Source organism: Sceloporus occidentalis, unplaced genomic scaffold (assembly GCF_023333645.1).
Source record: "Sceloporus occidentalis isolate IW3139 unplaced genomic scaffold, rSceOcc1.0.p SCAF_10, whole genome shotgun sequence".
Taxonomy (NCBI): domain Eukaryota; kingdom Metazoa; phylum Chordata; class Lepidosauria; order Squamata; family Phrynosomatidae; genus Sceloporus; species Sceloporus occidentalis.
The window spans coordinates 34,306,592-34,331,415 of NW_028316990.1; the positions used below are offsets into that span (position 1 = coordinate 34,306,592).

Sequence of the window (24,824 nt, forward strand, 5' to 3'; positions counted from 1 at the left end):
GGGGGGTATTCTATGTTTGTTTTAAAATTGCTACTTGTGCTTGAAGCTTTTTGACTGGGCAAATTATGTATAAAATGAACAAAATCTCAGCAGTCCAATTTATAAACACATTAAACATATACTCAGGAAAGAGGTAACAATTGAATTCAATTCTACTGCTTTAGTACAAAATCATAGCAAACAAGAAAATGTTACAGCACAATAAAATAAATTAAAAACTTCCACACAGGCCAATGCAACTCTATTAACTCGGATTTAAACGACAAACATTCTGTACTGTGTACTCCTAAACAGCAGAATCTGACAGAACAAATGTACTTTAGGGATCAAAGCAGAAAAAGAATAAGTAGTCAAGACCAATTTTACTAGCTGGGATAAATCTGCACCTGGAGTCGTTTTGCCTCTTTTTACTTTGCACAATTCTAAATTCCCTATTACGGGGAATGTCACAAATTCCAGAAGGTGACCAGGGGAAAAGAGGAAATGGCCATTCAGAAAACAACAAAACCTTAACACAGCAACCAAGCGACACACTCCGTGAAGAAAAGAGCTTCTTTCCTAACTTGTGATTTATCATCCAATCCCCTAAATGGAAATCTGTAAGTAGCATCACTAAGGCGCATGATCGTGCCAGACATATGAACGTCATTAGGAACTGAGAACCTAAGTGAACTGCATCCAAATCACCAGATTAGACACATCCCGTTAGGCAGCAAATCTGGGAGCTTTGATTTGACTAAAATTTAACATCGTCCACAGATTTCTAGAAGCAACAACCCTCTTTGAATTTTGAAGCAGCTGTGTGATTCTTCTCTCACAGATGGCTGGTACAATTGAGCTCCCGGAGCAGTCTGCTTTCAGAAACAATTTCTGGCCATTTATACACATGCTTTTTTGGCAGGGATAGAAGAAGGACATAAACATCAATGTCTCAAATTATCTCATTATTACTGTATTAATCAAAGATGATACGTAAAGGCCCAAGTATTAGAGAAAGTCAAGCCACAGAGGGAAGTGAAAGTAAACCACAGTAACTCTGGCCTCGATGCTCCATTTTTAAAGTCAGAAGAAAGTCACTTTCCAAAAGGAAGAACATATTTGTACCCAAGTAAAACATAACTGGTCCATTCAAAGAACTAATCTTATTGATTTTTTTTTAAAAAAATAATTTTTTCTATAGGGAATGACCAAAAATAGCTATTGGTACAATTCATCTCAAGGCTTAAAACGTGGATTTGAAACTGGTATTACCAAAATTCCCTTTGCTCTAAACAATTTATGCAAAGAGCTTGAACCTGTGTTCAGAACAACTGATTAAACTGCAGTTAAGGTAGTAAAAATCTGTCCCATTTGCAAAGAGATAAAATATTTCATATACAGTTTGCAAAAACGATTTAGTAAACTGAAAGCAAAATATAGTTAAACTGGAGAAATATTTCAACTGAATGAGAACACCAATTATTCATTTTCTAGCTAAATAGGAGGTTGTATCTCAGAATTTTAAAAATTTGTATGCATTACTTGATGCCACTTCCAACTTAACCATGTTTATCAAGAAATGGAGAGCAGAAAACTATTTTTTCACCATGATTTGTGAGACTATCGCCCTTTGGTTGATGTCTCACTAACGCCTACTCCTGGTCTGTATGTCCCCCAGTTAAAACTGAAACCACTGCTAAAGGTTCCCTGCTGTGGTTTGCCATCTGAACAAGTTACTGGAACACAAAGTAAGCAGACCCCAAAAGTAGCACATTTGCCACTTTAAAAAGCAGGCTTTAAAGTATTCATGCAGTTTTCCCAACATCTTCCCATCATCTCAAGTTAGGCCCCTGTGCCCAGAAGCTCATGCATAGTTTAAGCAGCACTGAAGGATCAAGCAATGTTTCTGGTTGCTGCTTATAGAACCAGAAGTAATTTCCAGGCCAGTCTTCAGCAAATGCTCCCTCTCTGCACCACCTTTACACTGACGAACTGTTGCAATATTTATTCTGCTCATGCTTCACTTTCCCAGGTCATGCTGCCGAGTGTCACACAGCTGCAAAAGCCACCTGCCACTGTTACGTTGCCATTGTTTGTGGCGTCTCCCCCACCACTTAATTTTTCCTGAAAGGGATTTGCACTCCCTTCTTACTCCCGTCCACCTCATCTTTAAAAGAGCTTCTCCCATTGCCTTTTTGGAAGGGGGGGGGGGGACAACATTGCAAATAGGAATCCCAGGTGGCTCTAGTTAATTACCCTTGTGCTTTGGGAACCTAATGCTGCCTATTGTTAACATAGTAGTCTTCAGCCACAAAGTCACTTCATATGCTAATAAGAGGCAGGCTGATCCCCAGCTAATACCTCAGTCTGTTCAGGAGTACTGATCTTATGAGGTGGGGAGGGGAAGAGAGGGAGCCAGTACCAAAATGTAAACTGCACAAAAGGAACCAGAAGAAATTACTTCCTCCTTCCCAGAGGTATGACCCCTGGTTGAAATCATCTACAAGACTTTCAAAATCAAATAGGAAGAATAAGGTAGAGAATAATTATTTTTCTATTTATTTTAGTAAACATTCAAAATGGGAGCCAGTCAAAACATTATCACTTTTCTAATTCAGAGTACGCTATTAAGCTGTCTGATATGCCACAACAGAATAATTAAATCTTGAACTGGAAGCCAAGTATTATTCAGAGTCATGTTTACAAAAGCTGTCTTAAGAATCTGTAAACCAACCAGCTATGTTCTGTTACTATATCGTGTGGTTTCAATATACCTTCTCAGAGAAGTGTTCCAACACAGACAGTGCTTAGAGCTTCATAGGCATCATTTTCGCTACATAGGAAGTAAATAAAATTGTGCCATTAATAGAGGTGGGGTCCTGGGATCAATTTTCTGCCTCTGGGACTTCTATGGTTTGCTGCAGGGAGGAGGAGAAGGAGATGAAGAAGAGCTCCTCTTCCTCTTCCTCTTCCTCCTCCAGGTGGTCAAAAGCCCCTTTCTGGTTTTGAAAAGCAAGTATTATTTTTTATTATATAGTGCCTGCAACTTATTTAAAAGCTGATCTGCTACTCCTACAGGCTTTACACATGTACACACTATTTTTTCTGCCAGAAAAAGGACAGTTCTGGGGTCTGGAGAGGCCAAGGTCCTAAAAGACTGCCTCAGGGAGCCCCATGTGGCCCCATGGCCACACTCTGCCTATTCATGCCATAACATGAAAACGGCATGTTCTGTTTTGTCACAGACACTCTTAACGGAGCACACAAAGTAGCTGCAGATTCCAAACATGAGCAGTTGAGAAAGATACGGTTTCTTCATGTAAAACAGCATATAAAGTATTTTCCTTCCCCTTACGAGAACAGCCCTGCTGCATTAGAGTCCTGCCTGTTTCACAATGTGTGCCAGTAGTCATCACAAGCATTATCGTCCCAAAATCTGTTCAATCCCTCCTTGAGCTAGAATCTAAATCAAAGTGCTAGTCCCAGCGAGAGTAGATCTACTGATTCTGTTGCTGAATTGTAAGCAAAGATTCGGTAAGTCTACTATTTGGAAAGTAGCAGGGACAATTCCTGCAAAAACCAAGGCTAGAATAAAAAAAAAATGCTGACGGTGAAAAAGAGGAAGAAAGAAAAGAAGATTGCTTTAACAATAAAAATGTGGATGAATTAATGCATTCACCATAGCTTTCCTAGTAGAAAATAGAAGGATGCAATTTAGAGAGATAACCGAGTCAAAGTAACACGAACTGACAGTTCCTGGAATAAAAAGAACAAAAAGATAGATAAGAATCCATAATACCATCAAGATTACAAATCCAAGGAGGATTTTCAGAACTCAAAAGATGAGAACAATGTGGAAGAATAGTGGGAAATGGCAGATGAATAAACTGTTTAACAATATCAGGTAGGACTCATAAGAAACAAACAAAAGACAAAAGAATGTTATAGAACAGAACAGATGTTGAAGTTAAAGTAGCAGCTAATTGGCTCTCTCTCCAACTTTGAGTTCAATCTCCTCTTCAGAAGTCTTGCTTTCTTCTGTCTCCTCAGTCTGACCCAGCACCAATAATCTGTTTCAAAAGCAAATAGGAAATCCTTGCCCACAGACAACAGTCTTTTGCTGCAAACAAGGATCTGTACATAGTATAGTAATTACACACAGAGGCTTCTTAAAACCACACAAAATAAAATGTCAACAAATTAACCCCTTCTGAATTCCCATTTCCTCAAATCAGATTGCAAGGATGCAAAGATTTATTAGCCCACAAATCCAAAGTGGATCTGTGCTAGGCCTACTCCCAGAGATACTGAATCTACTAAGATTCTGGATAATGGAGGAGAAAGTACAATATTCCTTAAGAGTCCATTCCTCCCCAAATTTTACACACACACCTACCTCCCAATACATCTTGGATTGCTGGATTCATAGCAATTGGGGAATTACTAAACACAAGTACATGAAAAGCAGGTGGAGATTTCTTTGGAAACTGGGCGGCAATATGTTGAGAAAATAACAAATAAAAAACATCAACACCAAAGGTTCATAACCATTTTGGCACTTCTGGCAGAGGTTTCTGCCAACACTGCATGATGCCATGATGTAATTCTTGCATTGTAGATGGAGTTATTGATAGACAGTTATGATGAAGTTTCAACTCCTTCCGTTTCTAGGACCACTAGACTTTTGGTTCTCTTGCCTGTCAAACAGTTACTCATAGGTTAGAAGAAAGTTAACTAAAATACACCTCTAATTAATAAATAGTAATTATAGGACTTCATCAATCTTAAACTGCAAGAACAATAGTTAAAATAACCATGCTTTCTAAAAAAGAATATTGAACTTATCAAACTTCAGTGATGAAGCACAACTATGTTTATCCGTCCTGCTCTGAGTCCTGATGGATTTCTCCACTCTTGGCTTTGTGATTTAATGGGGTTCTAAGTGCACAGAAGTACTTGTCAAAATATCTTCAAGGCAAGACCAAGTTGTCTATCCTGATATAGAGTATGTAATCACAAATCTGAGATGGTAACCCTTCAAAATTAAGGGGTTTTGTTTCTATTAATTGGGCCCCTATTTAAATGTAGCATCACATGTACTGACCAGCGGCAGATCAGGTAAAGACAATCCCATTTCCTTACTATGTGCCATGCAAGCTGAGGCTTATAGGAGCTGATGTTCAACAACACAAGGAGAGATACAGGTCCACCACTCTTGTTTTATACAGTTAAAGCTACTTCTTGTGTGGGGCTCAAACGCCTGAAGTTCATCATTTGAACAGGTCCAGAAGCAACATGGTTTGATGCCAATCTTCTTGTCCCAGCCATTTTAAGCCATACCTACCTTTCAAATTAATTCTCTTTTCAGTACAGAATGAGCATGCCAATAATAAAAAGTGCCAATTAAAAAAACCTGCTAATTACAAGCTATAAAGAAATGACCAAGTTTAAAGGATTCCTTTTGGAGGTTATGTCACGATTTGAAGCAAGAAATGGAATTGAGCATTTATTCCACTAATAACCTGTGGTCCTCAAGTTCATGCTCTGACTTGGCTGTGTAATCTGCACTGGCAAACTTGCTGGTAACAGAGGCTACAAAAGCAAAAACAGCATAAGCAAGGCCTTTGAGTTCTTCAATGTTTTCCACTGGGTCACTGCTTTTTCAGTAGCTGTATTTTGCACCCCAGAATTAGTATAATGGCAGAATCACTGTCTTCACTATTTGGGCTATGTAGAAAATCTAAGGCGAAGGGTGGTAAATGAAACAAATTAAAAATATGATGTAAGATCCCAACCTACAATGAACAAAGCAGACTTCTGCAGAAAGTTGTGGAAAATGCAGATTCTCACTTACCTATGGTGCAGTTTGTAGTTATTTTTCTCCGCTTGGGGTTGTGTCGAAGCAGCTCTAACTCTCGTTTGGTTGGTTCCCATGTTGAATACTTCTCTCCAATACCTGATTAAAAGAAATATATATACATACTTCATGGGCACACTTGATGAAGAACTACAAGGATAATTTGCAGTGTAAACTGCACTGTCCATTAAGTTGGATTCCCTATACATATCATCCCAACAGCTGGCTTGCTTTTCTCTATAGTTCAGAAAGGCAGCAATTGACCTTCACAATATGTTCCCATAAACCTGTGCTGAAAGCACACAAAAGGCACTACTTGTAAAGAATTCCTATCGGTTTCTAAGTAACAGTGCTCCATCCTCTCCACATTCCCAACAATGGGTGGGGGGAAAACCCTCAACAGTACAAGAGCAGATTGCCCCTCGTGCAGGAATTTGTTCCTCTTTCGTTTTAGAGAAGTCACTCTTCCAGCACAGCCTCATCTTGCAAGCTAAATTAAGAAAGGCTGAGGTACAGCCCCAGTGAACCAAAATCTATTCAATGAAATACGTAAAATAAACCAAAAACAGAAATCCAACTTAGTAGACAGTTCAACAACTCTATGCAATTATTTTTAAGAGATACACTGCAGAAACTGAGATATAACTTGTTGCTGTTGTCTGTACGCCCTTCAAGTCATTTCCAACTTATGGCAACCCTAACGGGAAACTATTACAGCTGTTTTGGGGCAAGATTTGTTCAGGAGTTTGCCTTTGCCTTCCTCTGAGGCTGAGATTGAATATTCCTCATCCTACCCCCAATGTATGACAAGACAGTGTTGGGAAACTCAGCACAGTTTCAAAGACCATTTTGGTGATTGGCTACTCAAAGAAAAATCCAAAGATTCCACTTGGCTAGGACACATCTCTTGGGTGAGTCCAAACTATTCTCTCAAACCATGATGTAACAATCTCAGGCCACCCTCTATCAACATAAATGTTTTTAAAAATCTGTCATTCGAGCAAAGCAATGAGGTGTAGGGTGGGGAAACAACCACCATCTGAAGACAGAAAGGAGATAAATCATAAGAAAAAAAAGTTAAGAAGATGGATTCAATATATGACAGGGGACATGCTCTTCCAGCAATTTGACTGCAACTCCTATCACAAGCATAGCCAGTGATGAAGGATTATGGAAGTTGTACACAAGCTCTGGAGGTTGCATGCCTTCTGTTCCTGGATTAGGTGGAGTAAGTAGATGTGCATCTAGATTTGAGATACTGACAATGCAATCCTATACATGGCTGCTGAAATGTCAGCCCCACTTGGCTGAATGGGCTTACTTCTGGGTATGTGAGGACACAATTACAGCAAAGGAATCATAGTTAATCTTAGAAGTGACTCAATGGAGACATGTGGTATTATTATATAAGGCCAGCTACTATTGATTATAAAAATCATTTGGAATATTACAAGAAGTGCTATTGTAAAACTGAGGTTTAATGTCAATTAAAGTTCATCCTGTTCTAGGTGGAATGCACACTGCTCAGAGTAGTAGTGATACAGAATCTAAGTTTGAGAGTGAGCAACACATGCATAATTCAAAAACAGGGAAGGCATAGAGCAAGGTTAGAAAAAACCCATAGCTTTCATCACTCCACTTTCACAATGTAGTCATCAGATTCTATCCTCCCAGTATATTTTATCACAATAGTTTATTCTGAACTTTTTAAATTTACATGTCTTGTGCTTAGGTGTCATATTAATGGCAGAGAATATAGTCAAAAAGCTCTCCAAATTCCTAAGTAATCTATCTTTTAGTAATGGAAGGCTACCCATCTTAAGAGATCTCCTATCAAGAAGGGAAACAGTTGATCAGAACTATTGTGAGCCTTATGTCACTTTCTTTTTTTCCTAGTATGAAGGGGGGGAATACGATCCATGAAAATAAAGGACGGAAGCTAATTTCCATTAAATATTGAATTAAACAGCTTCAGTAATTTGAACACAATATGCAGTCTGTATTTTGCAGTGATGGATGAGGCACAATGATAGAGAAACATGTATGACTACAGTGGGCCCTCCACATTAACTGGAGTTAAGAGCGCAGGATCCCTATGCAAGTGAAAAAAATAGAAATAAAAAAGCACTGGAGTTCATACCTAAGACAACACCTCTCTGGGAATCTCTAAAATCTCTAGCACAAATCAGTGGTCAATATCTGCCAGACGTTGACCACAGAATTGCACTGGAGGACCTACAAATGTCTAGAAAAATGTTCTCTTTAGGAATCTCCAGGTTCTCCAGTGTGACCTTTGGTGGACACTGACCATAGAGTCATGCTGGAGGACCTAGAGATTCCTAGAGAACATATTAATCAAATCCATGAATAATCAAATCCACAAAAGTCAAAGCCGCAAATGTGGAGGACTCACTGTATCTGTTGGAAGCTTCTCCAGAATCTTCAGCAATTTTTTTCAGACAATCCTATAATATGTATTGTGCTTAGTAGAGGAGCTAATCTGCTGCTGTAAACTACTACTGCTTTAACTTGTTGAAAAACATAAATTTTAACAGGGAGCAGTAATACAGGTGGCATGAAGGGTACATTTGGACCCTGCCAAGGGGTTTGGAATCTCAAGACAAAAAGAAAGTTGTAAACTACTATGTAGTATGCACAAGTATTAGACATCTAGTTGATTATGTATCCATGATGTGTGATTAGCACCTAAATACTCAGCGAAAACAAGATTCATACAGAGAAAGGGAAGGGGAAAGAGTTGTTCAGAAAGTAGCAAATAATAAACATATACATACACTCAGTTATATACATATATATATATATATATATATATATAGAAAGAGAGACAAACATTTAGAGCAAAACAGCTTAGATATTATCCTGTAAATCAGCTTTCTCTAACTTGGTGCTCACAAGATGTACTCGACTGAAGTTGTTGTTGTTATTGTGTGCCTCCAAGTAGTTTCTGACTTATGGCACCCCCCTAAAGTGAAACTATCACAGAGTTTTCGGAGGCTCAGAGCTTGTGACTTGTCCAGGGTAACACAGTGGGTTTCCACAACCGAGCAAGGATTTGAATCCTGGTTGCCAGAGTCATAGTCCAACGTTCAAATCACTATGCCACACTGGCTCCATACCACTACACAAAAGGTGCCTATGCTGACAGGGGATAACAGGGTCATAGTCCCAAATTTGGGGGTGCGTTTTTGAAATATTTCTCTACATAACCTTTCGAAGAGAATGGAAATAAACGTTTTCCTCAATTTTACAGTGTAACCCAACTGTATATTCTTAAAATGCCTTCATTTCTTGGAAAATATAGAGAAAATCAAGTTACCATCCTCAAATCTCTGGAAACATTCAATGTTTATTTGTCTTTTTTCACGCAATTTGTTCCAGCATTAAATATAATAAAGCATGGTTTCTTTTTTACATTAACAGGCAAGAGTACTAACTAATCCGAAAAGCAGTGCTGCAAACACAACCAGATTAGGAATGATGGGACTGGAAAAATATTGCCAGTTAAGTATTCTTCATCTGACAGTGGGTTTAGACAAAAGCCTTTCAGTACAGCCAACCAGTGAAGTATTCAGGGATCAGTTCAAAGGCACACAGGAACAATATGCAACTATACTTTTCCTGCCTCTAAAGTGGGAAAAAGTCCATTCTCAAAATACACAACACTGGGAGAATTAGGTGATCCCTTTTCTCTAAGTAACCCCTCCTGAGCTCTGACAAATAAATGGTGTAATTATGTGGTTTATCATGTAATAAAGCATTAAAGTTTTGAGCTGAATACTACACCGTGCATCTCCTGTTAAAAAGGATTACCGGTAAATAGCTAGCCAGGTGTATAAGCAATACTGGGCTACGACTGATAGTGGTGCAAATAAGCTTTCACTATTCTTTCTCATTTGTTACAATTACTGCCCTTAGGTCAGGTGAATATTATCTTGATATTGCAGGTAGGATGAGTGAAGCTAAGAAAATAGTAGCTGGACTAAAACTACCATTAGTTTCACAGCAGAGCTGAGATTTGAACAAAGACTTCCAACTTGCATGCTTTACCACTCCACTATGGAACATTCTCAGTTCCCATGTATGTCATTTCCAATTTTTTAAATATTACTAGGAGAGCTATCCTGTGACCAGCATTGAATAAAACATGAGATGAGTGTCCCATGCAAATTAAAACTGCCATCACCAGCACAATGTGCCCAAAGTCTCTACCTTTGTGTTGTAAAGCTGTTGAAAGGGGTACACAGGAAAGACACCAGCAAACTCCATTAACGTTATGTTGTGTCCCAAACGTAGTTAAATGAACAAAAGCTACATCCATTCAAATTGAGCTTGGATGCAAGTTTAACACTAAGCCTGCAATTTCAAACTACAAATCCATAGCTTATGTCCAGTGCAGCTGTTTTGCCCTTTCAAATTAATTACCTCTCCGGCCAAAGACAAGCACATTTTAACATGTTTAAGAGATTATTCACTTGTTAAACAAAACACAGGGTTAAAAAAAAACTTTCCCAAATATCTGCAGTCAGCTACACACTTTCCATGAAATGGCTTTTGCTCAGAACATTTTTATGCCATCATTTCTCATTCTAAGAACTCTTTGCTAGCTTTCCCCTTCTTCTGACTGGACTACTTCAAAACTAAGGCAGCTAAACAGCTGTGATGAGGATATATCACCTCTCAGCACTGTTTAGCACACACAAGAAAGTGTTACAGGGTGGTAGGTTTATTTTTAAGAGCCAATTTTGAAGTTAAAATTTAGTTAGCGGTTAAACAGATATACATTTAGTAAAAAGTCTTTACTTTCACACTTTATCACAAAGATAAGGGGGGAATGTAATTTGGAGTAGCTCAGTCATGGGAAGGTAATATTTATCACTGTTAGACACTCTGACACACAATCTCTATAAAAGGTAAGCTAAAATGCAAGGTGGCATTGAAAATGAAGAGTCTTGACTAAAAATGGCAGATAATCAGCAAAGGGACGCTTGTTAGTGAGATGCGTCACCAACTCACACTTCTTACCTGTCATTGTACACTGGTAGTGAGAAACCATTGTTGGGGTGAAGGCTAAAAAAGAAAAAATTAGGGAAAGCAAACTGAATAATAAAACAAATGTGTGTACATATACTTGTGTGTTAATATCTACAGATATACATACTGTATGTGTAAACAAGAGCATGTGCTTAGAAAGATGGCATACTCTATATAAGATAACCACACAGGGGGAAAAGGAGCATTTCATAGCAAGGGTAGAGTTTCCTTGACTACTAGGTTGAAAAGGGTAACATTACTCTGCTTTATTGTTAGCTCTGCACAATAACAAGGAAGGGAGTTGCTTTTTGTTGTTGCTGTTGTAATTTAGTGAGGTGTACATACTAAAAGCAAACTAGCCCTTGAAGAGAAATAATCTCCACATTTATCTCACTCACAACTTGCATTGGTGTCCTGAAGCAAGGTCAACCTTCCTCTTTTCTGAATTCTACCTTCGATGGGTGGGAGGGCCAGCTATATCTAAGAATCAAAGTGAGCATTCTTTCAGGCAGATACTTAAAGAAAACCAAACCTTGTAGCTTCCAAGCTTTCCGTTGTTCTTCTTTGGCAATTTGTTCCATATCTTTGTCGTATATGTAATCTTGACACATAAAGCAGTATATACCCCCATACAAAAGGTCTATGGCTGCAGAAACAGAAGATGGTAGGGGAAAGAGAAAAGGCAACAGAAATGTAAAAAAAATTAAATCAGAGCTTCTTTACCAGGATGGATGGGCATGAAAATTGCAACATTTTGCGTGACCACATTTTAGTAGGCTACCTTTCTACTGCCAAGCATCTTAGTCAAGTGCAGCAAACAGCATTTAAAATCTCTGTCAATTTTGCCGATAGTTAAAATTTAGTTATCGTCTATGGATTCCTAGGATTTCAAATGGCCAACATTATGCAAGTATAGTTTTCTGTGGGTTTCCGGGCTACGTGGCTGCGTTCCAGAAGGAGTAATGCCTGACGTTTCTCCTGCATCTGTGGCTGGCATCTTCATAGGGTACTTCATCCTCCGAAGATGCCAGCAACAGATGCAGATGAAACGCCAGGAATAAATTCTTCCACGTAGCCTGGAAAACCCACAGAAAACTATGGGTGCCGGCCATGAAAGCTTTCGACTTCACTATGCAAACTCTTTCTCTCCAAACCATTATATCGGCATGCCTCTTAACAAGAACTAGGATACAGAAAACAATATTTGTTATAATCTGAAAAGGTGTTTAATAGTACAGAAATCTGAAATAAGACAATAAATTATAGCATGGTGCACCAAAACCACACTACTGTACTCTGTAATGCAAAGATGATCAAAGTCCATTTCGTCTAAGTACACAAACCTGAACAGCCTTTATAAGGTGGGAAATCAGAGCAGGAGAAAAAAGGAACAGCGCTCTTTATTGTCTTGGCAGCACAACTGTCATATCACTTGTCCACTTACTACCGATGATCATCCTTGCCTTGGTCTCATGTGCAATAAGCTACAATCAATTTTAAAAGCTCATGGACCAATGTTTATTCACACTCATGGCCTCCACAGGCAAGTATGCATTGAGAAAAGCAGATACTATACTTCTTGTGTATGCCCATCAAAAGTAACTCTACATATGCTTTATAATAAGCAAGAGAAGAGAAGAAAGACTCCCAAGAGCTAGTGATCTCCAGTACCAACATGGTACTTTTTGATGCAAGGGTTGCATGAACCAAGGGGTGAGGAGACATTAAAAGTAAAGCAACTGTATAGTATAGCATCAGCTTCCTTGTTTTCGAAGTTTATGAGACAGAATTATAATGGAGTGAGAACCATGAACATCCAATTTCATTTCAAATCTCTAGGTACAGGAATAATGGGTACTAAAGAACACCATGCATACCAGGAATGAGAGTACCTCTTTATTAGATTATAAACCTAAAGGCAGGAAACCTGTCAACTTAAGCATTGTAAACCGCTCATGAAAAATGCTATGTACACTGATAGCACTATATAGTTAAACAATAAATTACAAATCACTTCTTCTAACAGGCCAATGACCAAGAGATTTCTCATGGGCTTTACCTCTCAAATAGACTATTATTATTTTCAGATGTACTGTGTGTCTCAGTTATGGGTCTCTGAAGTTTGCAAAGAAATAGTCAGGTACGCAAACTATACTAGTAGGTAAGATGAATATTCCTCAGCCATAAAATGCCTTTCCTGAACCTATCACTCTTGTCATAACTAGCATTTATGAACAGAGGTGACTGTTTTAATGAAAAATGCCAGTTATCTATTTTGCACAGAACATGGCTCTTGCTTATATAACAGTTACATATAAAGTATCCGTTGCTATAGCAATAGGTGGGTGGGTGGATGGATAGCAAGAGACTTACAAATATCTGAATGTTATCTTTTAAAATAAAGCCTCGAGATTTTTTTCTAAATGCAGCTGATATATATTCTGTTCTGCGACTCTGCTTCGAATCGGCACAAGCTTAGTAATTGCAGTTTAAATTAAAGACAAACAAATAATACTGTCAGTTGCCACTATTCCAGTAGTTGAAATGCTGTACCTGATGAAAAAGAGAAACTGGATATTCGTGACTCTCTTTTCATTCTACTCAATGAAGAGTTATGATCCTATAGCTTAAAAGCATTCTCTTATGATCCTTTTAGGTCTCAGTTAATACAGTACAGTAATATCATTTGGAGATCCACCCATTTATAACAGGTCACTAATGCTGGCCAATTATTTCTAGAGCAACCTTTTCCAACCATGCTAATGCATCCAACTTACAACCCAGTTCAACCTACTACTGGCTCTCTCCATTATCTTACTCTATCTTTTTTAAAAAACAAACCCTTCAAACATCAGTATGAACTCTAAATTAAGACTGCATCTGTACGATGAGAGCAATTCTGCAGAACGATGGAATTTATTCTGGACAATGTAGGAATTTATTTTCTGTCACTCATTGGTTTAGCTGCACCACTGCATGTGTTTTCTAGACCTCAGGGGATGGTAGGAAAGGGGCATGCGTGACTACAATAAAAAGTTTCCATTCTGCTTGCTTAATACAGCTCTCAGGTCACAATGATCCCAGACATCAGGAAGCATAAGTGAGCTTGCCATATTCTTCAATAGCAGCTACATTTCTGTTTTCCATTTGCTTTATCAAATGAAATGTTTGATCTTGAGATGTCAGATATGACCACAGTGACATATGCCTTGATTACTTCCCATCTGGACTACTGTAACACACTCTATGTGGAGCTGCCTTTGGTGGGGTTCAAAATGCGATGGCCAAAATACCATCCCCCATTTAAAGAGAATATATAACTCCCTGGTTTAAACAGCTCCACTGGCTACCAGTGGATTCAAAGTACAATTCAAAGTGCTGGTCATGACCTATAAAGCCTTACATGGATTAGGTCCAAACTATCTGGAAGACCGTATCTTCCCATATGAACCTGCTGGAATCCTTGGATCTATTGGGAATCCTTGGATCTATGAGTGCTGCATGATGAGGTGAGCTCCCATCACTAGTCCCAGCTTCTGCCAACCTAGCTCTTCGAAATCATGCAAATGCAAGTAGATAAACAGGTACCACTTCGGCGGGAAGATAACAGTGTTCAATGCAGCCATGCTGGCCACATGACCACCGATTTGTTTTCAGACAATGTTGGCCCTATGGCTTAGTAACAGAGATGAGCACCACCCCCTACAGTCAGTTATGACTGGACATTCACGTCAAGGGACTATATCTTTACCTTTTATATGGGGTGCGCCCTTTAGATATGTTTTTTAACACTGTATGTTTTTTAATGTCATTTTACACTGTTTTCACACAACGGAAAAGCCAAGGGCACAACTCAGAGGAATACAGATACAGTAACTCCCATATTTACGGGATGTGAAAGATGTTTTCAAGATACAACCAATGTATGGCAAGATGGCAGCTCCTTAGTGCAAATATCTAATCAGCTCATAAATGTGTGCCTTTGAGATCAAATGTTGGCATTGTCTACCTAATTATATTTGGTTTCCCCATTCTTTTGATTTTCTTTAAACATTTCTATACTTTATATTTTATCTACTCTCCCTACATGAATTTGTCTATATAATCAATTCCCATAAAAATGGGTGTCTTAATCTTTAATGCCCTAAATAGCTTGAGACCATATTATTTGAAGGTCCACTTCCCTTATATAATCCTACCTACATGCTAAGATTTGCTTCACAGATTGGTCTTTGAATGTTTCTCATTAAAGTTGGTTAGGTTGAAATGCACAAGAAATAGACCTTCTCTGTGATGGTCCTAACACAATGGAATGGCCTCCCTATTCACAAGTCTTGCCTCATTTGTACAGGCATTCAGAAAAGCTTTGAAGGCTTTCCTCTTCAATGCTTCTTTTAAACAAGATCATAATTAGCGTATGTGACACAAAGCAGCTTTTTCAAAAAAGTCTCTATATTGATTAACATGGCTAATATAGTTTTGTATCTTCTCTTGCTCTTTTAATGCGCAGCTCTGCGTGGGGGCATAGCCTGAAGAGAAGGAACTGCCTTGTCTATACCTTCAGACTTTCATTCCTGAGGGAAGGACACATTTTTATGTTGATCTTCTGTATGTTATCAACTATATGTCTTTCTTCTAATTTGTAAACTGCCTTAAGTCCATGTATACAGATGATGACGACGACAACGACAATGATGATTTTACTATTATTATTATTAATAACATTTATTTATAAAGCGCTGTAAATTTACTAGACTTCAAACATTTTTACTGGCCTCAGTGTGGCAGAGGAGGTCCTCCATACCTATGGCTACGGCCTCAACTATACTTAAGATTCTGAATATGCACAATATTGCACTAGTAAGGTACCTTAATTTTTTATGTTCACTTGCCTACAACTGTCTCCGTAAATACTTTTGGTGTCCACATAAAATAATTTACTCACTTTTCTGGGATATGGATCTGTTCAGCACTGGACAGGATTACAGTTAAACAACTATTGCAAAATCTCTGAAACCGCCATTTCTCAATTACGTTATATAATAATAATAATAATAATAATAATAATTTATTTGTGTTTCCCCGCCTCTCCCAAAGGATCGAAGCGGGGTTACAGACTACTAAAATCAATACATACACTGCAATACAATACACTATAAAAACACAAAATGGTACATCTATACAAACTTCAGTAAAATACAACAGTCCAACAGCATCCAACATCCATGGATAAGACAGAATATCATTGTCGGCAGGCATATTGGTCATGCAGACATCACTCCTATATGCTTTAATACCTTCTTCTAGAAAATCTTTTATACAACTTGTTTGCCACATAACAGTGCTGTCACAGCCAATGGTGAGGGAGCTGAAGTCAAACATCATCTAGAAGTGTGCACGATACCCACTCTTGTTTTATGGGCAAAGATATGCACTGATGACAACATAAGGAAGAATCTGGTTTTATAAGATTGTTGGACTAGCCTCTCATTAAGAGTTGTTATAGATTTTTGATCTTGTAACTGCAGTACTTCTCCATTACAAGATTATGGTCCTAGATACACTAGGGCAATGCCACAGCTCAGTAGCTGAGCTTTACATGGAAGAGGTCCCAAATCTTCTGACTCTCAAAGAAGGGCCAAGAAATACTTCCTTCTGATAGCCTACCATTCAGGCAATATTGAATTAGATGGACTGATGTATTAATTAGATCTATGGAGTTTCTAATGTTCCTTTGAGGAAATCGTGTGACATTCCAGATGTTGCCTGTCCATTCCCAATGCTCTGAGCCAGCATAAACCTTAAAAGACAGAAATTTTGGCAGCTGCAATTCAATAACATCTGCAGGTCCACATGATTCCCATCCCTAATTTCTTTTTCCATAGGAAGAATAGGAAAAGAGATTCAGGCAAAAAAAATTGCAGTTGTCCCCAAACTGTGCTCTTTAAGGGATTTTGGACTTCAGCTCCCACAATCCCAAACTATTGGCTAGCATGGCTGAAGCCTCTGGGAGCTGAAGTCTCTTAAAGGCATAGTTTGGGGACCACTGCTTTAGGGGACGGATTCTACCCTTGGGCCTTTGGCAGACAGTAGGTGCAAATACTTCATTTCCCAACATACTTGTAGCTAATGCTGCTAAAGCTCCACAATTTGGTACCTGGAGTTTCAGTTTCTTCTTGTCTCCATGGAAACCAATGTTAGCTCAGCAAAAGTCACCACTGCAAAAATAATTTCTGTTCATTCTGAGTTGTGCATGCAGTTGGGTTTTTGGAGGGGCAGAAGAGATCAAATGCTTTCCCCTATGGTCACAGTTGCAGCTCCAGACACCAATTTAAAAACATCTGGCCATTTAGGAAAATACATATCTCAATGGTAACTTCCTACCTACCTTCGGCTAACAACTATGTTTAGAATAAGCCAAAAGGCTTACACACACCCAGTTAAAATCCAAAGAACTAGCATTCCATTTTCCCACCATATGAGCCCCCAAGGTGGCTTGCATCAAATAATTAAACAAAATATCTTAACCTTCTCCCTTATTGAAGGATGCTCTAGAAAGGACTTTTAGTACTCACATGGCATCCCTCTCCATCGCAAATGGCCCATTCCTCAAGATCAGAAAAACCAGGAAATAGACAAAAGTTACCAGAGTTATTGATTTTTATTACAGGGCTGAAAATTTAAGAAGCTGTATGTTCGCATTCCTGTAAAGGACTTCCAGTTGACAGAAAGCTGGAAGGGCAGGACAATGATACCTGTTTTCCAGGTACTCCAGCAATTGTTGTGAGTAGTGCTAAACGTCACAGCAGACGCAAACAAAGCCTGGAAGAAGGCAACAGCTGCAAGAGGTAGAGTTTGCTGCTACCAGTTCAAAGATTTAAGCATGGACCATTGCGGCATTCTAGTGTGCTGATCCATCTCTTTTGCAAACAGCTGAGGGCAGGAAGCATAAATGGGTTGATCTTCCCCATCCTCGCCATTTATGAAAGCCCTGGCATAGGGTAAAAAAACACACAGGAGTGGGACTTGTCCAAAGTCACCTATGATCTACACGCAGTAATTTCAGTCTGGACTTCCTCTGCTGCTGAAAATAATCTGTTTAAACTGGTTCAAAGCAGGAATCTTGCAGCCAACATAGTATACACAGGACTCAGAATTCTCTAGTGATTCGGAGGCTATAGGCTAATCTAGATCAGAAGAAGAGGGTGGAATAATATACAGTAGGGACAAAATGGGGTACGTTACACAAAGAGACCAAATCCTGTCAACCATACAAGAAGCTGTGCAAAAAAAATGTACGTGTTGCTCTACGTCACTCTACTAAGTACTGAAAAAAGCAGTCTTAAAGAGATGGGTCCCTATCACTATCCAGGTTCTCCAACTTACATTCTCATTGACATAGGAGCCAGAAACATTGAGCAAAAATGTACAAGAGGTAGCAGCATTGCTATTTCGGGGAAATGTGCCATATTCTTTTAAGAAGCTGTTCATTACATAAGTTGTTTATTACAAGTATTTTATATCTCTGTTAAACAAACTGCAAGAAGCTTCCTCAGAAGTTCATCATTGTTCTTCCTGGGATAAGGTCAGTAAAGATGGGCAAGTGCTTCAAAGACACTCATCCAACATCTTCCAGTGTTAGATTCACTGTAGGCTACGTACTCACCCCTTTGGGGGTTGATCATGCAATCTGCTTCAACTGAAGATATATCCTAGAACAAAGAATCTTCTACAATGTATGAAAGAGACTGCATTACAGGCAAGTTGAAGTTTATGTTTTTGCATTTGTCTCTTTGAAGAGTTGCCTGAACATCAACATTCTGAAAATCAACAGCTTGTAACAAATATAGGATGTATGCAAACATATCCAAAGTATGGGCAAAATCTGACTTTATGACTATATATTTCACACGTCTTGGCCCCAGCCTTTTCAACAAGTACATCAAGTGGAATAGGGATTATATAACAATATTTTTTAAAAACTAGGACATTTGCATAGACAGCAAAAAGAGAAGATGACATACTGTTTGCTGAATCCTACCAGGCTGAGCATCAGACAAGTCTGGGAAGGTGAGGCAGTAGATGGAAAGTTTTTAACTAACGAAGTAAATACATGACAGTCAAAATCCATTTTAAAAGTACTCAAAACATCTACATGGAGGTTCTATGACCAAATGTCTACCTCAAACAAAACACAGCAGTATTAAAGATACATCGATTCAAACATCATTGCTATTCCCAAACATTGTAAATCCACTGAATCAATGGGAATTCAATAAATTAATATTGATTCAATGGGTCTAACTCTAGTTGGGAGCAGAAATGGATGGATCATAAATTTTACATGCAGGCTTATGGGGGAGTGTAAAAATGTCACTCTCTATAGGTGAAAAGGATTTGAGCAGTAACCAAAGAGGGGTAGGCTACCAGAATAAATCACCATAGGCCATTTTAGGCAGGAAACTGTATTATTAAATATATATCAAAACTCCAGAGGAATTAACTGCTGACATATTTTTTAATATATAAAATAAGGAGATGAGTTTTCTAATCCTCAGGCATGTCAATGTTGTCATGATTTCTAGTGGATTTCCCAACATGATAAAACAAAGAAATCTAAACACTGCTATTTTTTCCATTTCTGCTAGAAAGCATTCAGTTATGCACAGTGCTATTTAGTTCATGTCAGGTTATTTATACAGATTTAACCATAGCCTCAATTAATCATTGTCACTATTATAATGTACCTTCAGACTAAAAAAATGTAAGAAAAACAGATGGGATTGTATGACAAAGACAAGCCGACTGGATTCATCTGATCTAAATATTTTACACATAGTAAAAATCATGTGCTAGTAAACAAGTTGTGTTACTGTAAGAGGCAAGGAAGATTACTTACCTAAGTTGTGTCGCTTTGCCTTTGCGTGCTCGTGTATGTGCTTCTTCGTAAAACAGCCAAAGAAGACACAATATAGGCAAGAATGGAGTCTGTTCAGATGCGCACCACACATATGACAGATGCACGACTTCGCCTGAAAGAGTAAAAAGAAGTTCATTACAAACATCAAATACCATATCATGTACATTCATCCACACAACATTGTGTAGATGCACATTCACGTATTCACATTTGTGAAGGCTTGAAGCAGACGGGCCAAAAGGAGTGGCTTCCAGCTGCTTCAGGGGCGTAGCATGCAGATGATGCACATCCCTGGACCAGCCAGAAGCTGCTCTGAGGCCGCATAAGGCAGCCCAGAGCCACCAGCAAAAGTGGTAAAAAAAACCCACTCCTTTTGAAAGATCGTTTGTGACCATGGCAGTGGCTGGCTATGGGTGTGGACCATACGGTCACCACAGTCCCAGGCCGATTGTGGCCCAACTGCGGCTGGAGCTGCCAGAGGCCACACCTAGCCACCGGTCTGCTTCACCCATAACAGAGATTAAAAGGCACTTTTTTCCTATTTTCAAACGTCAACATTGGCCATAATCAATAGGTAGGGAAATGAATTCTCTGACCAACAGAGACATATAGAAAGCAATTGTGTAATGTCTGCTAACTGATAAAGACTAATTCCCAGAGTCTATATTTATGTGTGGTGGCACACTGACACCATGTAATAGACAGATGTGCAGAGTTGACAACAATCACCAAATGGCTTACATCTGTTAGTGGCATGACAACAATTAGGTGACTGCTTTGCTGGTCAGTCAGTACAATTAACAATTTTTTAGAGTTTTTTTTTAATTGCTTTTCCAAATTGTTAAATTTCATTAAACTTTAAAACTCAATTCTATTAAATTACATTTAAATAAGTTAATTTTTTTTAAAATCCATTTCATTCTTTATTTGCCTATTTCAGACTAAGCACTTCCTTCTAGAATTCAAGGACTATGTAAGTAACAGTTCATGCTGCAGGTTATGCCACCTTACCTGTGGAGATGCTACGATTAAGGGAAGGATACAGAGAAAAACAGCATAGTATGTGCCCACTCTTAACAAGTGCTAAATGAACCACTAATTTCCTCTCACTAAAAAAAATGCCACAGCAAAATCACAGCAGCTAAATGCAGAATGCAACATTCTTCCAGAGAATACCAACTGTCAACCAATGACAGGAGCAAGTTTTTCATCAATATTTAGCAACTCTCAGAAGCTAGGATGGATTAAATACAACTGCCAGCGGGGTAGCTTCATTGGCCTTGCTTCTCTAAGGAAAGGAGAATTATATAAGCCTGCTTAAAATGTGCACAACTGAGGACAAGTATCCGAAAGTGTACTTCCACTGACTCACACTGTTTCCTTCAGAATTAGTAAACCCATTTTCTTATTTGCAGCCCCCCTGTGCAGCCTAAAAACCTGCTCTGCAGGACTGAAAACCATCTGGAGTAGAAGATGAACGGAAACTGCATACCAAAATGTTATGCTGGAATCTAGTGTGTTCGAAATACAATTCAGCTTTTCTTACTGCATTTTTGTTTAGACTACAGAATGGATTCCATATCACTTACATGTGAAAGAAAAGAGCTACGAAATTTTAAGATCCCAAATAGAAGTTAAGATGCATCTGAAGACCAACTTATTACAGGATATATCATTCCCATATACACTACCACAAGATATCAGATCTTTTGTTAACAAGGATGGAGGAGGCAAAGTCTTCACTGTGTGGAGAAGACACTGAAAAATAAATAGATTGGTCTACGCATGATTTGGAAGATTTGACAGATCTGCCAAGAGGAGGAGCTGTTTTAAGAGGGCTTTCCAATTCCATACTGAACTTCAGTTCTACAGCAACAAGCTATTCTACAGACATAACAAAATATAAAAGCAAGAGACATACAAGGAAGCCACAGTTCATGGCTATGTTCTGAATATTAAGTACAATCCCAAAGAACTAAAAGATAGGCCAAATGGGGTAAATGAAAAAGAAGCAAGGAAATTAATCATTTGAAATTTCCACTGATGTAAATGTGCCAGGTTTACACCGGAGGAGTTATCAGTAACAGAGGCTCAGAATCCACAATATGTTGTCAATACTGGAAAAATTCTCCAGAGGTAGTGTAGGGACTACAAAAACTCTGTTTTAAAGGCTTAGTAAATCAACTGCATCAGAAATTATTAGGGTTAAGAAATCCTAGCATTGTGAGAAGACATTTTCAGATAATTTCTAGGCAACTGCATCACTGTGAATCCCAAAAGGTAACTTTGCATTCTTCCTAAGTCAAGGAGGATTGCAACTCCTTCTCTCACAACCCTATTCAATACAGTTACATATATGCACTTATATTTCAGTATGCTGAGTGCTGACTTTATCCTTTTCCTGCAATGCACCACTGCAGCAGCCAATTTAACATGAGAACAAGTTGACTGCCAAGGCTGCAGTAGTGTGTTCTAAGATACAGTATAAAAACCTATTCCTTTAACTCATCATTCCCCTGTGTCAGCAAATCGTGAAAATGTTTTTAAACATCTTATTAGGTAATGCACTGATCTAATCTTCAGGGACATGTGACATGAGAAGCAGAACAGCAGACTTGCTAAGCAGCCTTGCCTACCTGATGCTGTGCAGGGTATTTTATTCAATGTTACCCATGATACCAAGAAGCTATTTGCAAGGCAAGATCACACTGAACAGATATTTTATTCTTCCTGGGAGGGGAGGAGGAAGGAAGGTAGGCTCTTGGGATACCTAGTCTGATACTCCGAGCAATATCTTTTCTGCAAAAGAAACTTAAGGGAAACATACATCAAAGCTTCAGCGACTTGCTGGATCTTATTTAGGCAAGTGGTGACTTCAGCTGGGTTCTGTTTAAGCACTGTAAGCTGTCCATAGGAAATGAGAACATAATTAGTCCACATCAAAGTCACTGTAATTCTGCTAGTAGGAAAGATAGCGCAGCAGAGATCCTCTACAAATGATTTATTTATACGACATAAAAAAGTCAAAAAAGGAGAAAAGTAAAGATCAACTTCTACCTATGTTTCTTTTAAAAAGGAAATCATTCTTTGTGAAGTGCATTTGACCAAAGACGGGTTCACTGGATCCCCTGTAAATCAATTGTCTGATCCATAAAAGGTGTAAAAGCCACACACCATATTTTGAGAATGGCGATATGATTTAGGCCATCTTCCTCACTATTACCAGGGCTATGGATTGTGAAGCAATTTTGGGTAGAGTCAGTAGAAATGTACCAATTCCAGTTTCATAATAAACCTTATAATATTAAGTGCCCTATCAATCTACGTAGCCTGGTGATTCATCTCTATGCCATACCACAGGATCAGCCCAAAGCCACTGCTTATGGCCCAGGTGTTCCAAGCCATTGTTTCATGATTAAAATGTACACTTTCTTTAAGGAAATGTATCACTGGGAACCTTGCTTTAAAGCAATGTTTGAAAACTGTCCATCTAATGGTGAGTATATAAAGATAACTTTTCCCAATCAGACTAAAGGGGATAGTGAGTAAACTGGTAGTTCAGAGGTCACCAGAGATATCTATTCAATAAGGTGGACATCACAATAAGCCATGGTTTATAGTAACAAGAACATGCATCAAACCTGAGACGTTGTTCATCTCCCCTCTTCTAGCACAGTTACGAGATTTGAAGCTTTTGCTTCTATTTATGATAAACCACAGCATGATATTTTATCCAAACACAAAAAATGAGCTTACTTTTAACAATGGTTTGTTTACACAGATTTGAACTACAGGTTATGAACTTGTGAATCTAGACCATTTTGAACAAGCTGTAGTTTTAACATTAACCATAATGTAAGTGTAGACATAAAGGTAAGCTGTGACTAAGCATAATAGAGGCAAAAGCTTGTTTGCATTTGGAGATTTACCCCACAGGAGTGGGGAAATGGGATAGCTCTCCTGCACCTTTAATACTTGTGTAGAAGAGGGAATTTCATGCACCTTCACCTACTAAAACCCCCTCTCCACAAATTAAAGTGCAGACGTCCTGCTCTATTTTTCACCTGGCAACTCTAAGAAGCACTGAAACCTAAAAGTAGCTTAGCTAAAAAGACAATAGCTAAAATGCAGTATTAGAATTAAGATTAAGTTGGAAACAAACAAAAGCTCTGTTTAACAACACACACCTTTCGACCAGCGTGCTTAACGTTTCTATACTAAAATATTCTGGCACGAGCAATTAGGCTTTTCAGCCATCCTGGAAACCCAACACTAAAAACATCCTGATATATTGTACCAACAGAAGATGAGTATGCAATTCTCTTTGCTTTTAGGAACACTGCAAAAAGTTACTGCATTTGCCAAGTATTCATATACAAGTCCTATACGTTTCAAAGGATTGGAGAGCACTATCTTTTGAAAAAGGTTATGCTTATACATTTAAATGTTCACTTTTCTGTGTCAGACATAAGCCCTTACAACCTCCTGTTGTAGGAAGAACTAAACTACAGTGTTCAATTTGGCTGACTTGCCAAATTTGGCTGATTTGCACGGCTGTGGAAGCACAAAGCAGCAAGGAGAGTTACAGAGCAGCCCTGCCATGTGGCACAGAACCAATCCGTTTGGCTTGCCTCAATTTCACTGCCCTGAACAAGGCAGAGGGTTAAAGCCCTAGTTAATGCCAAAGCATGGCTGTGCACCAGCTATCCTTCGCCGACAGTCTACATGGTGTCACTGCCAGCTTGCAAAGTGTCCAGCAACCCTGAGGCTGTTCCCTTGTATGAGAATGGCACTGCTAGAGCAGCAGAACCAGCAGCACTGGCTGCTTCAAAGCCAGAATTTAACACATGCTAATATTGTTGGCGGTAAAAAAAAGTGCTTCCATTAATAACTTGTTAATGCTTTCTACCTTCCTTTAGCTCTTTCACATCCTGTCACCATTCTAGATATAAACAAATACAGACTATTTTCTCATTTAATCCAAAGAAAAACATCAAGGTCTTTTTCTACGCCGCA

General features: G+C 38.7%; 1 protein-coding gene across 7 annotated transcripts in view; it reads right to left on the reverse strand.

Moving 5' to 3' along the window:
• The window catches only part of LOC149306432 (ubiquitin carboxyl-terminal hydrolase 22-A-like), an 84,068-nt gene that overhangs the window by 40,278 nt on the left and 18,966 nt on the right, over positions 1-24,824 (reverse strand). For 4 of the 7 annotated variants that reach the window (XM_089540823.1, XM_089540819.1, XM_089540821.1 and 1 more), the window contains exons 2-5: positions 19,788-19,920; positions 11,421-11,534; positions 10,880-10,924; positions 5,834-5,935 (exon numbers count right to left, since the gene is read on the reverse strand). In XM_089540823.1, the coding sequence (XP_089396949.1) occupies positions 5,834-5,935; positions 10,880-10,924; positions 11,421-11,534; positions 19,788-19,920 (394 nt within the window). Of the gene's footprint in view, positions 1-5,833; positions 5,936-10,879; positions 10,925-11,420; positions 11,535-18,912; positions 18,986-19,787; positions 19,921-24,824 lie in introns of those variants that run through there. The other 3 variants (XM_089540820.1, XM_089540822.1, XM_089540825.1) reach the window with 2 other exon arrangements.